The sequence below is a fragment of the Oncorhynchus masou genome, chromosome 27, assembly GCF_036934945.1.
Source record: "Oncorhynchus masou masou isolate Uvic2021 chromosome 27, UVic_Omas_1.1, whole genome shotgun sequence".
Lineage (NCBI taxonomy): Eukaryota > Metazoa > Chordata > Actinopteri > Salmoniformes > Salmonidae > Oncorhynchus > Oncorhynchus masou.
In genome coordinates this window covers 56,171,786-56,187,608 of record NC_088238.1, presented here as the reverse complement: position 1 = coordinate 56,187,608, position 15,823 = coordinate 56,171,786, and the positions used below count along the sequence as shown (strand labels likewise).

Below are 15,823 nucleotides of genomic sequence, written 5' to 3'. Positions count from 1 at the left end.
GTTGTGCAGGGCTGAACGGTATTGTTAAATGGGAAACAGCACGTTAGTTGTGCAGGGCTTAACGGTATTGTTAAATGGGAAACAGAACGTTAGTTGTACAGGGCTTAACGGTATTGTTAAATGGGAAACAGCACGTTAGTTGTGCAGGGCTTAACGGTATTGATGGCTGTCGATGTCAAAATCTGTAGCATGAAGACAACTGTGTTAGCAGTGGCTTATGTGACCATTACATCAGTGTATGCTTGCTAACACACTTATTTACAGCAATCATATGCCAAAGCACATCCCAGAAAGCCCCTCAATTCCTAACAGGTACCATATACCCACACATGTATAAATCAGTAAAGTACAGCAAACTTGTACACATTGTGAAATAGAAAATAGAAGACAGTATTCAGAACGTGACCTACCCCTTGCATCACATTTTCATACTGGGGAGACCTGACGTTCGCGATCTCCCCCTATCTGCAAGCGGGGCCAATCACAACACACCTTATTGTTGAAAGTCGCTCTGGATAAGAGCGTCTGCTAAATGACTTAAATGTAAATGTAATGTAAAAGAATGCTTGAACATTAAATACACATTTCTTTAGAGGCAAGTGGAAACATAACCAACCCTGTTACATTCTCCCCTGCTGAATTACACTTGTATACTACAAAGAATCAAAATGAGGTATGCAATACCTTGCAATACATATGTCACCAAACATTCCAGTGCAAAGACTATTCTCTAAAGAGAACTAGGGGAATTCAAAGACCCCGTAGGTAAACATGCCTGTTACATGTTCAGTACACTCAGTGACAATAAGAACCTCAGACAGAAAAACCTTGGCCTACATGACCTCTGACCCATTACCTCAATGGGGTCTCTTGAAAGTGAAAAGTTTTAAAAAACGCACACACAGGTACTGTAATGAATTCTGTATGAAAAACCCTCTGTGTCTGCATAGTCTCAATGAGTCTCACTGGGCGCTTCCTAACCCGACCAGCCCCTGACCTGGCAGTCCTAACGGAGTTATCATTACGTTTAACCTGTTCACCTACAACCAACATTGGTGGGTCACTGTCCACAGTCGGTGGGTAGTCAAGGTCAAGGGTTATGTGACTGTTGATTGAGCTTGGTGGGTCACTGTCCACAGTCGGTGGGTAGTCAAGGTCAAGGGTTATGTGACTGTTGCTGGAACTTGGTGGGTCACTGTCCACAGTTAGTGGATAGTCAAGGTCAAAGGTTATGTGACTGTTGCTGGAGCTTGGTGGGTCACTGTCCACAGTTAGTGGATAGTCAAGGTCAAAGGTTATGTGACTGTTGCTGGAGCTTGGTGGGTCACTGTCCACAAGTCGGTGGGTAGTCAAGGTCAAAGGTTATGTGACTGTTACTGGAGCTTGGTGGGTCACTGTCCACAGTTAGTGGATAGTCAAGGTCAAAGGTTATGTGACTGTTGCTGGAGCTTGGTGGGTCACTGTCCACAGTTAGTGGATAGTCAAGGTCAAAGGTTATGTGACTGTTGCTGGAGCTTGGTGGGTCACTGTCCACAGTCGGTGGGTAGTCAAGGTCAAAGGTTATGTGACTGTTGCTGGAGCTTGGTGGGTCACTGTCCACAGTCGGTGGGTAGTCAAGGTCAAAGGTTATGTGACTGTTGCTGGAGCTTGGTGGGTCACTGTCCACAGTTAGTGGATAGTCAAGGTCAAAGGTTATGTGACTGTTGCTGGAGCTTGGTGGGTCACTGTCCACAGTCGGTGGGTAGTCAAGGTCAAGGGTTATGTGACTGTTGCTGGAGCTTGTGGGTCACTGTCCATCAGATGGTGGGTAGTCAAGGTCAAAGGTTATGTGACTGTTGCTGGAGCTTGGTGGGTCACTGTTACAGTACTGTTGGGTTAGTCATTTACTGTTGGGTTATGACTTTACTGTTGGAGCTTTTACTGTTGGGTTATGATCCATTTACTGTTGGGTTAGTATTTACTGTTGTCAAAGGTTATTTACTGTTGCTTATGCTTTTACTGTTGGGTCATGTCCACTGTTGGTTATGATATTTACTGTTGTTAAATTTACTGTTGACTGTATTTACTGTTGAGTTATGATATTTACTGTTGGGTTATCATATTTAGATGGAGTTATGTTATTTACTGTTGGGTTAGCATATTTACTCAGGGTTATATATTTACTGTTGGGTTAGGATATTTACTGTTGGGTTATGATATTTACTGTTGGGTTATGATATTTACTGTTGGGTTATGATATTTACTGTTGGGTTATGATATTTACTGTTGGGTTATGATATTTACTGTTGGGTTAGGATATTTACTGTTGGGTTAGGATATTTACTGTTGGGTTATGATATTTACTGTTGGGTTATGTTATTTACTGTTGGGTTATGATATTTACTGTTGGGTTAGGATATTTACTGTTGGGTTAGGATATTTACTGTTGGGTTATGATATTTACTGTTGGGTTATGATATTTACTGTTGGGTTATGTTATCTACTGTTGGGTTATGATATTTACTGTTGGGTTAGGATATTTACTGTTGGGTTAGGATATTTACTGTTGGGTTATGATATTTACTGTTGGGTTATGTTATTTACTGTTGGGTTATGATATTTACTGTTGGGTTAGGATATTTACTGTTGGGTTAGGATATTTACTGTTGGGTTAGGATATTTACTGTTGGGTTATGATATTTACTGTTGGGTTATGTTATTTAATGTTGGGTTATGTTATTTACTGTTGGGTTATGATATTTACTGTTGGGTTAGGATATTTACTGTTGGGTTAGGATATTTACTGTTGGGTTATGTTATTTACTGTTGGGTTATGATATTTACTGTTGGGTTATGATATTTACTGTTGGGTTAGGATATTTACTGTTGGGTTATGATATTTACTGTTGGGTTATGATATTTACTGTTGGGTTATGTTATTTACTGTTGGGTTATGTTATTTACTGTTGGGTTATGTTATTTACTGTTGGGTTATGATATTTACTGTTGGGTTATGATATTTACTGTTGGGTTATGATATTTACTGTTGGGTTATGATATTTACTGTTGGGTTATGTTATTTACTGTTGGGTTATGTTATTTACTGTTGGGTTATGATATTTACTGTTGGGTTATGTTATTTACTGTTGGGTTATGATATTTACTGTTGGGTTATGATATTTACTGTTGGGTTATGATATTTACTGTTGGGTTATGTTATTTACTGTTGGGTTATGTTATTTACTGTTGGGTTATGATATTTACTGTTGGGTTATGTTATTTACTGTTGGGTTATGTTATTTACTGTTGGGTTAGGATATTTACTGTTGGGTTAGGATATTTATTGCTGGGTTAGGATATTTACTGTTGGGTTATGTTATTTACTGTTGGGTTAGGATATTTACAGTTGGGTTATGATATTTACTGTTGGGTTATGATATTTACTGTTGGGTTATGATACTTACTGTTGGGTTATGTTATTTACTGTTGGGTTAGGATATTTACTGTTGGGTTATGATATTTACTGTTGGGTTATGATATTTACTGTTGGGTTATATTATTTACTGTTGGGTTATGATATTTACTGTTGGGTTAGGATATTTACTGTTGGGTTATGATATTTACTGGATATTTACTGTTGGGTTAGGATATTTACTGTTGGGTTATGATATTTACTGTTGGGTTATGTTATTTACTGTTGGGTTATGTTATTTACTGTTGGGTTATGTTATTTACTGTTGGGTTATGTTATTTACTGTTGGGTTATGATATTTACTGTTGGGTTATGATATTTACTGTTGTTATGTTATTTACTGTTGGGTTATGTTATTTACTGTTGGGTTATGATTATGTTATTTACTGTTGGGTTATGATATTTACTGTTGGGTTATGATATTTACTGTTGGGTTATGTTATTTACTGTTGGGTTATGTTATTTACTGTTGGGTTATGATATTTACTGTTGGGTTATGTTATTTACTGTTGGGTTATGTTATTTACTGCTGGGTTATGATATTTACTGTTGGGTTATGTTATTTACTGTTGGGTTATGTTATTTACTGTTGGGTTATGATATTTACTGTTGGGTTAGGATATTTACTGTTGGGTTATGATATTTACTGTTGGGTTATGTTATTTACTGTTGGGTTAGGATATTTACTGTTGGGTTAGGATATTTATTGCTGGGTTAGGATATTTACTGTTGGGTTATGTTATTTACTGTTGGGTTAGGATATTTATTGTTGGGTTAGGATATTTATTGCTGGGTTAGGATATTTACTGTTGGGTTAGGATATTTACTGTTGGGTTATGATATTTACTGTTGGGTTATGTTATTTACTGTTGGGTTATGATATTTACTGTTGGGTTATGTTATTTACTGTTGGGTTATGTTATTTACTGTTGGGTTATGTTATTTACTGTTGAGTTAAGATATTTACTGTTGAGTTAAGATATTTACTGTTGGGTTATGATATTTACTGTTGGGTTATGTTATTTACTGTTGGGATATGATATTTACTGTTGAGTTAAGATATTTACTGTTGGGTTAGGATATTTATTGCTGGGTTATGTTATTTACTGTTGGGTTATGTTATTTACTGTTGGGATATGATATTTACTGTTGGGATATGATATTTACTGCTGATGTAGGGGGAGTAGTGCTGGTCAGGGAGCTGAGACCAGTGAGAGCTGAGACCAGTGAGACCTGTTACCAGGGCCGCTGGGTTCCTGCCCGTCTCTGTGGTGTACCTCCAGTCCTGTTCCAGTCAAGTTTACCTGGGAGTGTCAAAATTACATCTCACACCCACGTGTTCCTAATGGAGGTGTAGATTACATCTCACACCCAAGTGTTCCTAATGGAGGTGTAGATTACATCTCACATTCCAGTGTTCCTAATGAAGGTGTAGATTACATCTCACATTCCAGTGTTCCTAATGGAAGTGTAGATTACATCTCACATTCCAGTGTTTCCTAATGGAGGTGTAGATTACATCTCACATTCCAGTGTTCCTAATGGAGGTGTAGATTACATCTCACATTCCAGTGTTCCTAATGGAGGTGTAGATTACATCTCACATTCCAGTGTTCCTAATGGAGGTGTAGATTACATCTCACATTCCAGTGTTCCTAATGGAGGTGTAGATTACATCTCACATTACAGTGTTCCTAATGCAGGTGTAGATTACATCTCACATTCCAGTGTTAACTAAAATGTGTTAGTCATGTGATATCTCATTTGGTCCAATGGGGGGCACTGCATCATTCGTGGGGAATGAAATGTTGACTTTTGACTTGTTTAAGGTTAGGGTTAGGCATAAGGTTGGCAGTGTGGTTAAGGTTAGGGTTAAAATCAGATATTAATAGAGAAATTGTCAGAGTTTCTGACTGTGGCTATGGTAACTGGTGAAGATCCAAGCTTGTGCTTTGGCACAGTAGGCTAATACAGTTTTGAGTTGAGCTGACGACCCAGGTTCAGTTGGTACTGTGACTAATTAGAATCAATTTATTTTCATGAATTCATCCTTCAAAAAACAGTTCCTAAACTTTGTCCAACCCTGTTGCCATAGTGATAGATGTTACGTGCCATCTGTTTGTTTGAGTAAGATAATAACTTTATGAGAATGTCTACTCCTTTTTGCATACCCCTGTTTGGAAACAGAATATGAATAACAAATTCAAAGCAATGAGTATCAGTTTAAGGTGTATATAGGACCAAGCAAGGGAGACAGAGAGAGATCTGGAGAGAGAGATCTGGAGAGAGCAATATAGACGGAGCGAGACAGACTTTTCTACAAACAACCGGTGAGGCCAAGTTTAAAATGTATCATATTTTTAGCATTAATGTAGAGAAATGAATGTAACCCAGTTTTTTTTCAATCATTCTGGTTACATTTCAGATGTAATTGGTACCTTTTGAAATCTCTTGGAGCACAACTCTAATCTGAGTGTAGGAGTCTCTGATCACATCTTTAACCATATTTCCTTTGAACTTCACACTGATGGAAACTTCTTTGTACCTCACCCTCCTAATCTCAGGTCAGTTCAAGATGTGTGTGTGTGTGTGTGTGTGTGTGTGTGTGTGTGTGTGTGAGACACATGTGTGAGTGTGCGTGCGCACGCGTGTGTGTTTTCACACCAAGGTGTACTGTACTATATGTTAACAGATGCGAAGATAGTGTGGTTGAGGGTGAAAGGTTGATGGATAAAATGTCCCTCATGAATCATTATTCTGTTCACAGGATTCTACACACCTTCCTCATGTCTTCATCAGTATCACCTCATTACCAACAATATGAACTGGACTGATGCCCAGAGTTACTGCAGAGCACATTACACTGATCTGGCTACAGTAGATGACATGGAGGACCAGAACAGGCTGATTACCAGTGTCAGTAGTTCTAATTACTGGTTCTGGATCGGACTGAAGAAGGGAGACTCCACGAAGTGGCACTGGTCTCTGGCAGACAGACGTTTCTACAGAGAGGGGGAGACTGAGTTCAGAAACTGGGACACTGGGACGCCCCAAAATGGTAACTGTGTTTTAATGAGTCCAGCTGGTCTGTGGAACAACGCCTCCTGTGATGACCAGCATCACTTCATCTGTTATGATGGTGAGTGTTTACATACTAATGATGAAGCCTGTTCTAAGTGCTGGAGCTGCCATTGAGATGAAACATAGACTCATGAGAGCTTTAAGTTGTTAATCAGTTATTGATCTGTTATCAAATCAATGACAACATGTACTATAGATGATCAGTAGATGATATTTCACTGGATATTTGTATTGATTATTACATTTGACTTTTGCAGGAAAACAAGACACCAACCTAACATACGTCTTAATTCAGGAGAACAGGACCTGGATATATGCTCAGAGTTACTGCAGACAGCATCACACAGACCTGGTCAGTGTGAGGAACCAGACTGAGAACACAGAGATAAAGAAGAAGATATCACTGAGGGGACTTCCTGTGTGGATCGGCCTGTTTCTAGACTCCTGGAGATGGTCAGACCATAGTGACTCCTCATTCAGAAACTGGTGGACAGGACGGCCTTCAACAGAACAGAGATACAACTGCACTCTGGTGTCTGATAATACTTATTTTAAATGGATAAATTATCCCTGTGACTACAACTGTTCTTTCATCTGCTATGGTAAGTTACCATATTCTTCACCTGATCTACCTGATATAATGATGACAGTAGAACTGTAATGTTGCCCCCATGATTTACTTCAGTCATTTGAATCCAAGATGGTTTAGCAGTCAGACGTCTTTGTCTTGTCTCGTCCCATGTATATATATATTTTTTTCTTCGCGTTCTTTTAAATATATTTCCTAAACCTCAACTTCAAAATACTCTCCTGCAACCCGCCTCACCCAATGTGTTGTGGATCTTTTTTTTTTTTCTAAAGTATTTCTATTTACCTCCGAACTGGAATACCTCTACTGAAGCTAGCTGGCTAACTAGCTACCAGCTATCAGTCAGCTAACCACTGCTAGCGGTCATCAGCTAACCTTTAGCTCGGAAAGCTCTCGCCAGTTCGTACAACGCGTTTCAAACCAGAGAATAACGGACCTATTTTTCTCTCCATATCCCCGAATTCCTACCGCAAGCTCTGAACATTTTCATCTGGATCATCACAGCTAGCTAACCGCAACCCGGGTTGACTACTCCTGGCTAACGTTTGACTACTCCTGGGCTACAATAACCGGACTTCTACTGCCGGTATGGGGCACAGAACCCCACCAATCCTCTACGACTGGAATACCAACATAATCTGCCCTAGGATTCCAACAGGCCCCTCAGGCGCTACACCCGCTGAAGGCCCATTCTGCTAACCTGCTAGGCCTGCTAGCTACGTGGAACCCTACTAACTCCATGACTGGTCTATTGACGTCACCACAAGAAGAGGCAAAAACAGACTTACCCCCATCGCAACGTCCCCCAAAGGCTAACTTGCTTGCCCCGGTCTACTAACTGCAAGCTTGCCTGCCCCGGTCTGCTAACTGCTAGCCCCTGCTAACTGCTTGCTTTTTAACCCGGTCTGCTAACTGCTAGCTTGTTTAGCCCCGGCCTACTAACTGTTAGCGTGTTAGCATCAGCCTGCTAACTGTCTGAATCGCCGTGTCCCCAGTCAGCCTCTAGCCTCTCGCATGCCTCTCTCTAATATCAATATGCCTCATCCATTACTGTCCTGGTTAGTGATTACTGTCTTATTTCACTGTAGAGCCTCTAGCCCTGTTTAATATGCCTTAATCAACCATATTGTTCCACCTCCTACATATGCGATGACATCACCTGGTTTAAACACCTCTAGAGACTATATATCTCTCATCATTACTCAATGCCTAGGTTTACCTCCACTGTATTCGCATCCTACCACACCTTTGTCTGTACACTATGCCTTGAATCTATGCTATCGTGCCCAGAAACCTGCTCCTTTGTTCTTATAGCATTTAGCCGTACCCTTATACTACTCTTCCTCTGGTGATGTAGAGGTGAATCCAGGCAATGCAGTGCTTAGCTACACTCCTATTCCCTACCTTTAAGAAACAAGTCTCTCACTGATGCCGCTTGCTATAGACCTCCCTCTGCCCGCAGCTGTGCCCTCGATACCATATGTGAATTGATTGCCCTCCCCATCTATCTTCTGAGCTCATGCTACTAGGTGATCTGAACTGGGACATGCTTAACACCCCGACCATCCTACAATCCAAGCTTGATGCACTCAATTCCACACAAATTATCAATGAACCTACCAGGTACAACTCCAGGTACAACTATCAGCTGATATCTCAAAGTGCTGTACAGAAACCCAGCCTAAAACCTCAAACAGCAAGCATTGCAGGTGTAGAAGCACGGTGGTTAGGAAAAACTCCCTAGAAAGGCCAAAACCTAGGAAGAAACCTAGAGAGGAACCAGGCTATGTGGGGTGGCCAGTCCTCTTCTGGCTGTGCCGGGTAGAGACTATAACAGAACATGGCCAAGATGTTCAAATGTTCATAAATGACCAGCATGGTCGAATAATAATAAGGCAGAACAGTTGAAACTGGAGCAGCAGCACGGCCAGGTGGACTGGGGACAGCAAGGAGTCATCATGTCAGGTAGTCCTGGGGCATGGTCCTAGGGCTCAGGTCCTCCGAGAGAGAGAAAGAAAGAGAATTAGAGAGAGCATATGTGGGGTGGCCAGTCCACTTCCGGCTGTGCCGGGTGGAGATTATAACAGAACATGGCCAAGATGTTCAAATGTTCATAAATGACCAGCATGGTCGAATAATAATAAGGTAGAACAGTTGAAACTGGAGCAGCAGCACGGCCAGGTGGACTGGGGACAGCAAGGAGTCATCATGTCAGGTAGTCCTGGGGCATGGTCCTAGGGCTCAGGTCCTCTGAGAGAGAGAAGGAGAGAATTAGAGAACGCACACTTAGATTCACACAGGACACCGTATTGGACAGGAGAAGTACTCCAGATATAACAAACTGACCCCAGCCCCCCTACACATAAACTACTGCAGCATAAATACTGGAGGCTGAGACAGGAGGGGTCAGGAGACACTGTGGCCCCATCCGTAATGGGTCTGCGACCAAACGACCAAACGACCACCCCTCACGGTCAAACGCTCCCTAAAACACTTCTGAAAGAGCTGCAAAATCTGGACCCCTACAAATCAGCTGAGCTAGGCAATCTGGACCATCTCTTTCTAAAATGATCTGCCGAAATTGTTGCAACCCCTATTACTAGCCTGTTCAACCTCTCTTTCGTATCGTCTGAGATTCCCAAAGATTGGAAAGCTGCTGCGGTCATCCCCCTCTTCAAAGGGGGAGACACTCTAGACCCAATCTGCTACAGACCTATATCTATCCTACCCTGTCTTTCTAAGGACTTCGAAAGCCAAGTTAAGAAACAGATTACCGAACATTTACAATCCCACCGTAACTTCTCTGCTATGCAATCTGGTTTCAAAGCTGGTCATGGGTGCACCTCAGCCACGCTCAAGGTCCTAAATTACATCATAACCGCCATCGATAAGAGACATTACTGTGCAGCCATATTCATCAACCTGGCCAAGACTTTTGACTCTGTCAATCACCACATTCTTATTGGCAGACTCGACAGCCTTGGTTTCTCAAATGATTGCCTCGCCTGGTTTACCTACTACTTCTCTGATAGAGTTCAGTGTTTCAAATCGGAGGGCCTGTTGTCCGGACCTCTGGCAGTCTCTATGGGGGTGCCACAGGGTTCAATCCTCGGGCCGACTCTCTTCTCTGTATACATCAGTGATGTTGCTCTTGATGCTGGATTCTCTGATACACCTCTACGCAAACGACACCATTCTGTATACTTCTGGCCACTCTTTGGACACTGTGTTAAACGCAAGTAAAATTAAATGCATGCTATTCAACCGATAATTGCCCACCCGTCCAACCTCACTACTCTGGATGGCTCTGACTTAGAATACGTGGACAACTACAAGTACCTATCTGTCTGGTTAGACTGTAAACTCTTTCCAGACTCACATTAAGCATCTCCAATACCAAACATACCCTCGTAAAACTGACCATCCTACCGATCCTCGACTTCGGTGATGTCATCTATAAAATTGTCTCCAACACTCTACTCAACAAACTGGATGTAGTCTATCACAGTGCCATCCATTTTGTCACCAAAGCCCCATACACTACCCACCATTGCGACCTGTATGCTCTCTTTGGTTGGCCCTCGCTTCATACTCGTCGCCAAACCCACTGGCTACAGGTTATCAACAAGTCTCTGCTAGGTAAAGCCCCGCCTTATCTCAGCTCACTGGTCACCATAGCAGCACCCACTCGTAGCACGCGCTCCAGCAGGTATATCTCACTGGTCACCCCAAAAGCCAATTCCTCCTTTGGTCGTCTTTCCTTCCAGTTCTCTGCTGCCAATGACTGGAACGAACTGAAAAAATCTCAGAAGCTGGAGACTCATATCTCCCTCACTAGCTTTAAGCACCAGCTGTCAGAGCAGCTCACAGATCACTGCACCTGTACATAGCCCATCTGTAAACAGCCCATCTATCTACCTACCTCATCCCCATACTGTATTTATTTATTTATTTATCTTGCTCCCCAGTATCTCTACTTGCATATTCATCTTCTGCACATCTACTATTCCAGTGTTTTAATTGCTATATTGTAATAACCTCGATACCATGGCCTATTTATTGCCTTAACTCCCTTATCTCACCTCATTTGCACTCACTGTATATTGACTTTTTGAAGAGGCTCTTCAACTGAAGAGACAGGTGGTGAGAGTGAAGATGACACAAAGGGATCAACATCTGAACCTCAGAGATCCTGCTGTTCAGGACGCCATCGTACAAGAGGTGAGTTTCACCCTGTTCATGAAGAACCAACTCAGTAATGATTTAAACAGTACAGACCTCTCTGGTCTGGGTCCTAGTCTGTAGATGACCTTTTCTCCTGACCGTGACCCCGCGGTCTGTGGGTGCCTCAGGGAGAGTGGGATATGCAACAAAAAACATTTCCAATTCACACATGTATATTAAAACACACTTGTACATGTGTGAAACAGGAACGTTATAAGCATCATCTCCTCATAGAGTGAAATGATTGAAGTCAAGAAAGAATAACTATTGAAGAATTAAAAATACTGTGTTTGTGTGTGTTTCTCCAGTTAAGGAACAAGCTGAAGGAGCAGGGTTTACCTGCAGACACCAAAGTGACATGGAAAAAGCAACCTGATGGGGAGGTATTCCACAAGGAGGAAGAGGGGTCTCCCAAGAAAGAAGAGGAGGAGAAGAAGATGAAGAAGAGTATGATGACAAAGAGAGAACTCTAATTATGTTTACATTTTTCTTTTTATTTACATTAATTATCTGTACTGGTCCAGATGGTCTCAGTTTCACTGAAACAGGTCTTTATCTGAGATACAGTTAATTGTTTTATCATACAGAATATTGCTTTATCATATATTAATTTTGTTTTATTGTATATTAGTATTGTTTTATCATAGGATGTGATCTTAAATTACAAATCTTTAACATTGTTCATTGTTTGAATCTCTTTTGTTAGTTTATATATTAGAACCTCGTTTCAACTGTAGACTTGATGGTTCATTTGGAATATTAATAAATAACATGGTGAGAGATGCTCTTTTCCCTCAGTCATTATAGACAATATTCAGACTTGAGATCTGTTCACTGGAATTTCTGTAGATTGACATCAATGAATGATTCAGGTGAAAGTCCCATTTGCAAGCACATGGATCTCATGTCAGATTAACATCCTAACTGGAAATTCATTTAGATTTAAAGAAATAATCTGTCATTCATCTACAAGGATTTATTTTAATCAAAATGTTCATTTTTATGACCCAGTAAAAAAAAATATCTCTTAGTGACTCCTTGCATGTAAACACAGTCGCTAAGAAGTGTACAGGTGCCATTGCAACGGTGGTCATCACACCACAGTTTTTTGGTTGTGATGGAGCAATGCTTCCATGGAAGGCTACTTTGTTTCTCGTTTGCCTATGCTAAACAACTGTTCACTGACATGTGCTTTAATGACGCACGTAGCCTACCGTAGCATTGGCCTGTGGTTCTTTATTGAGCCTTGCCGTTGTTATTTTGACTATAAATTGTGGTGTTGTGGACCAGTTGGGTTTGTGGTGTACTAGCATCTACTGTTTAAAAATCCAAATCAATTTTTATTTGTCACATACACATGGTTAGCAGATGTTAATGCGAGTGTAGCGAAATGCTTGTGCTTCCAGTTCCGACAATGCAGTAATAACCAACAAGTAATCTAACTAACAATTCCAAAACTAATTCTTATACACAGTGTAAGGGGATAAAGAATATGTACATAAAGATATGAATGAGTGATGGTGCAGAGCAGCATAGGCAAGATACAGTAGATGGTATCGAGTACAGTATATACATATGAGATGAGTATGTAAACAAAGTGGCATAGTTAAAGTGGCTAGTGATACATGTATTACATAAGGATGCAGTAGATGATAGAGCACAGTATATACGTATACATATGAGATGAATAATGTAGGGTATGTAAAAATTATATTAGGTAGCATTGTTTAAAGTGGCTAGTGATATATTTTACATCCTTTCCCGTCAATTCCCATTATTAAAGTGGCTGGAGTTGAGTCAGTGTGTTGGCAGCAGCCACTCAATGTTAGTGGTTGCTGTTTAACAGTCTGATGGCCTTGAGATAGAAGCTGTTTTTCAGTCTCCCGGTCCCAGCTTTGATGCACCTGTACTGACCTCGCCTTCTGGATGATAGCTTGGTGAACAGGCAGTGGCTCGGGTGGGTGTTGTCCTTGATGATCTTTATGGCCTTCCTGTAACATCGGGTGGTGTAGGTGTCCTGGAGGGCAGGTAGTTTGCCCCCGGTGATACGTTGTGCAGACCTCACTACCCTCTGGAGAGCCTTACGGTTGTGGGCGGAGCAGTTGCCGTACCAGGCGGTGATACAGCCCGCCAGGATGCTCTCGATTGTGCATCTGTAGAAGTTTGTGAGTGCTTTTGGTGACAAGCCGAATTTCTTCAGCCTCCTGAGGTTGAAGAGGTGCTGCTGCGCCTTCTTCACGATGCTGTCTGTGTGAGTGGACCAATTCAGTTTGTCTGTGATATGTATGTCGAGGAACTTAAAACTTACTACCCTCTCCACTACTGTTCCATCGATGTGGATAGGGGGGTGTTCCCTCTGCTGTTTCCTGAAGTCCACAATCATCTCCTTAGTTTTGTTGACGTTGAGTGTGAGGTTATTGTCCTGACACCACACTCCGGGGGCCCTCACCTCCTCACTGTAGGCCGTCTCGCCGTTGTTGGTAATCAAGCCTACCACTGTTGTGTCATCCGCAAACTTGATGATTGAGTTGGAGGCGTGCGTGGCTGTGCAGTTGTGGGTGAAGAGGGAGTACAGGAGAGGGCTCAGAACGCACCCTTGTGGGGCCCCAGTGTTGAGGATCAGCGGGGTGGAGATGTTGTTGCCTACCCTCACCACCTGGGGGCGGCCCGTCAGGAAGTCCAGTACCCAGTTGCACAGGGCGGGGTCGAGACCCAGCGTCTCGAGCTTGATGACGAGCTTGGAGGGTACTATGGTGTTAAATACTGAGCTGTAGTCGATGAACAGCATTCTCACGTAGGTATTCCTCTTGTCCAGATGGGTTAGGGCAGTGTGCGGTGTGGTTGAGATTGCGTTGTCTGTGGACCTATTTGGGCGGTAAGCAAATTGGAGTGGGTCTAGGGTGTCAGGTAGGGTGGAGGTGATATGGTCCTTGACTAGTCTCTCAAAGCACTTCATGATGACGGAAGTGAGTGCTACGGGGCGGTAGTCGTTTAGCTCAGTTACCTTAGCTTTCTTGGGAACAGGAACAATGGTGGCCCTCTTGAAGCATGTGGGAACAGCAGACTGGTATAGGGATTGATTGAATATGTCCGTAAACACACCAGCCAGCTGGTCTGCGCATGCTCTGAGGGCGCGGCTGGGGATGCCGTCTGGGCCTGCAGCCTTGCGAGGGTTAACACGTTTAAATGTTTTACTCACCTCGGTTGCGGTGAAGGAGAGTCCGCATGTTTTCGTTGCAGGCCGTCAGTGGCACTGTATTGTCCTCAAAGCGGGCAAAAAAGTTATTTAGTCTGCCTGGGAGCAAGACATCCTGGTCCGTGACTGGGCTGGATTTCTTCTTGTAGTCCGTGATTGACTGTAGACCCTGCCACATACCTCTTGTGACTGAGCCGTTGAATTGAGATTCTACTTTGTCGGAGGGAATAGCTGCACTGTTTGTATTCGGTCATATTACCAGTCACCTTGCCCTGATTAAAAGCAGTGGTTTGAGCTTTCAGTTTCACGCGAATGCTGCCATCAATCCACGGTTTCTGGTTAGGGAATGTTTTAATCGTTGCTATGGGAACGACATCTTCAACGCACGTTCTAATGAACTCGCTCACCGAATCAGAGTATTCGTCAATGTTGTTGCCTGACGCAATACGAAACATGTCCCAGTCCACGTGATGGAAGCTGTCTTGGAGTGTGGAATCAGCTTGGTCGGACCAGCGTTGGACAGACCTCAGAGTGGGAACTTCTTGTTTTAGTTTCTGTTTGTAGGCAGGGATCATCAAAATGGAGTCGTGGGGGGCGGGGCAGGGCCTTATATGCGTCGTGGAAGTTAGAATAACAATGATCCAAGGTTTTGCCAGCCGTGGTGGCGCAATCGATATGCTGATACATTTTAGGGAGTCTTGTTTTCAGATTAGCCTTGTTAAAATCCCCAGCTACAATGAATGCAGCCTCAGGATGTATGGATTCCAGTTTGCAAAGAGTCAAAGTTTGTTCAGAGCCATCGATGTGTCTGCTTGGGGGGGAATATATACGGCTGTGATTACAATCGAAGAGAATTCTCTTGGTAGATAATGGGGTCTACATTTGATTGTGAGGAATTCTAAATCAGGTGAACAGAATAATTTGAGTTCCTGTATGTTTCTGTGATCACACCAATACCCCACAATGACAATGTGAAAACAGGTTTTTAGAAGCTAGAAACTAAAAGTTCAAGTTTTTATTTCGTACATTCTCTCTGGGTATTGAAAATAAAGTGCATAGATTGCTAAGATTTAAAAAAATATATATATATTTCAGAATAAGGGTGTAATGTAACATAATGTGGAAAAGTCAAGGGGTCAAGCAGTGGTAAATAACGTGTTACGGGTTAGATTGAATGATGTATGTGCAAATGTATTTGTGGCCAGAGGCAAAGTACAAAGAGGGCCCGTTTCTGAAACTAGTATAGTAGCATGGTGTGTAGTAGTATAGTAACATGGTGTGT

The 15,823-nt window shown here is 42.2% G+C and overlaps 1 protein-coding gene across 1 annotated transcript; it reads left to right on the top strand.

Annotated features, from left to right (window-relative positions):
• Positions 1 to 5,692: 5,692 nt before the first annotated feature.
• LOC135515390 (macrophage mannose receptor 1-like) lies at positions 5,693 to 12,104 on the top strand. Its single transcript, XM_064939062.1, has 6 exons — positions 5,693 to 5,781; positions 5,877 to 6,015; positions 6,219 to 6,590; positions 6,790 to 7,134; positions 11,239 to 11,342; positions 11,654 to 12,104. Exons 2-6 carry the CDS (start codon positions 5,979 to 5,981, stop codon positions 11,816 to 11,818), a joined length of 1,023 nt encoding a protein of 340 aa, XP_064795134.1. The 5' UTR covers positions 5,693 to 5,781; positions 5,877 to 5,978; the 3' UTR covers positions 11,819 to 12,104.
• Positions 12,105 to 15,823: the final 3,719 nt, after the last annotated feature.

Coding starts and splice junctions, on each gene's coding strand:
- LOC135515390 (XM_064939062.1), top strand. CDS start 5,979: ATGGAAACTTCTTTGTACCTCACCCTCCTAATCTCAG. Junction 6,016..6,218: donor CCTCACCCTCCTAATCTCAG/GTCAGTTCAAGA, acceptor TTCTGTTCACAG/GATTCTACACACCTTCCTCA. Junction 7,135..11,238: donor CTGTTCTTTCATCTGCTATG/GTAAGTTACCAT, acceptor GACTTTTTGAAG/AGGCTCTTCAACTGAAGAGA.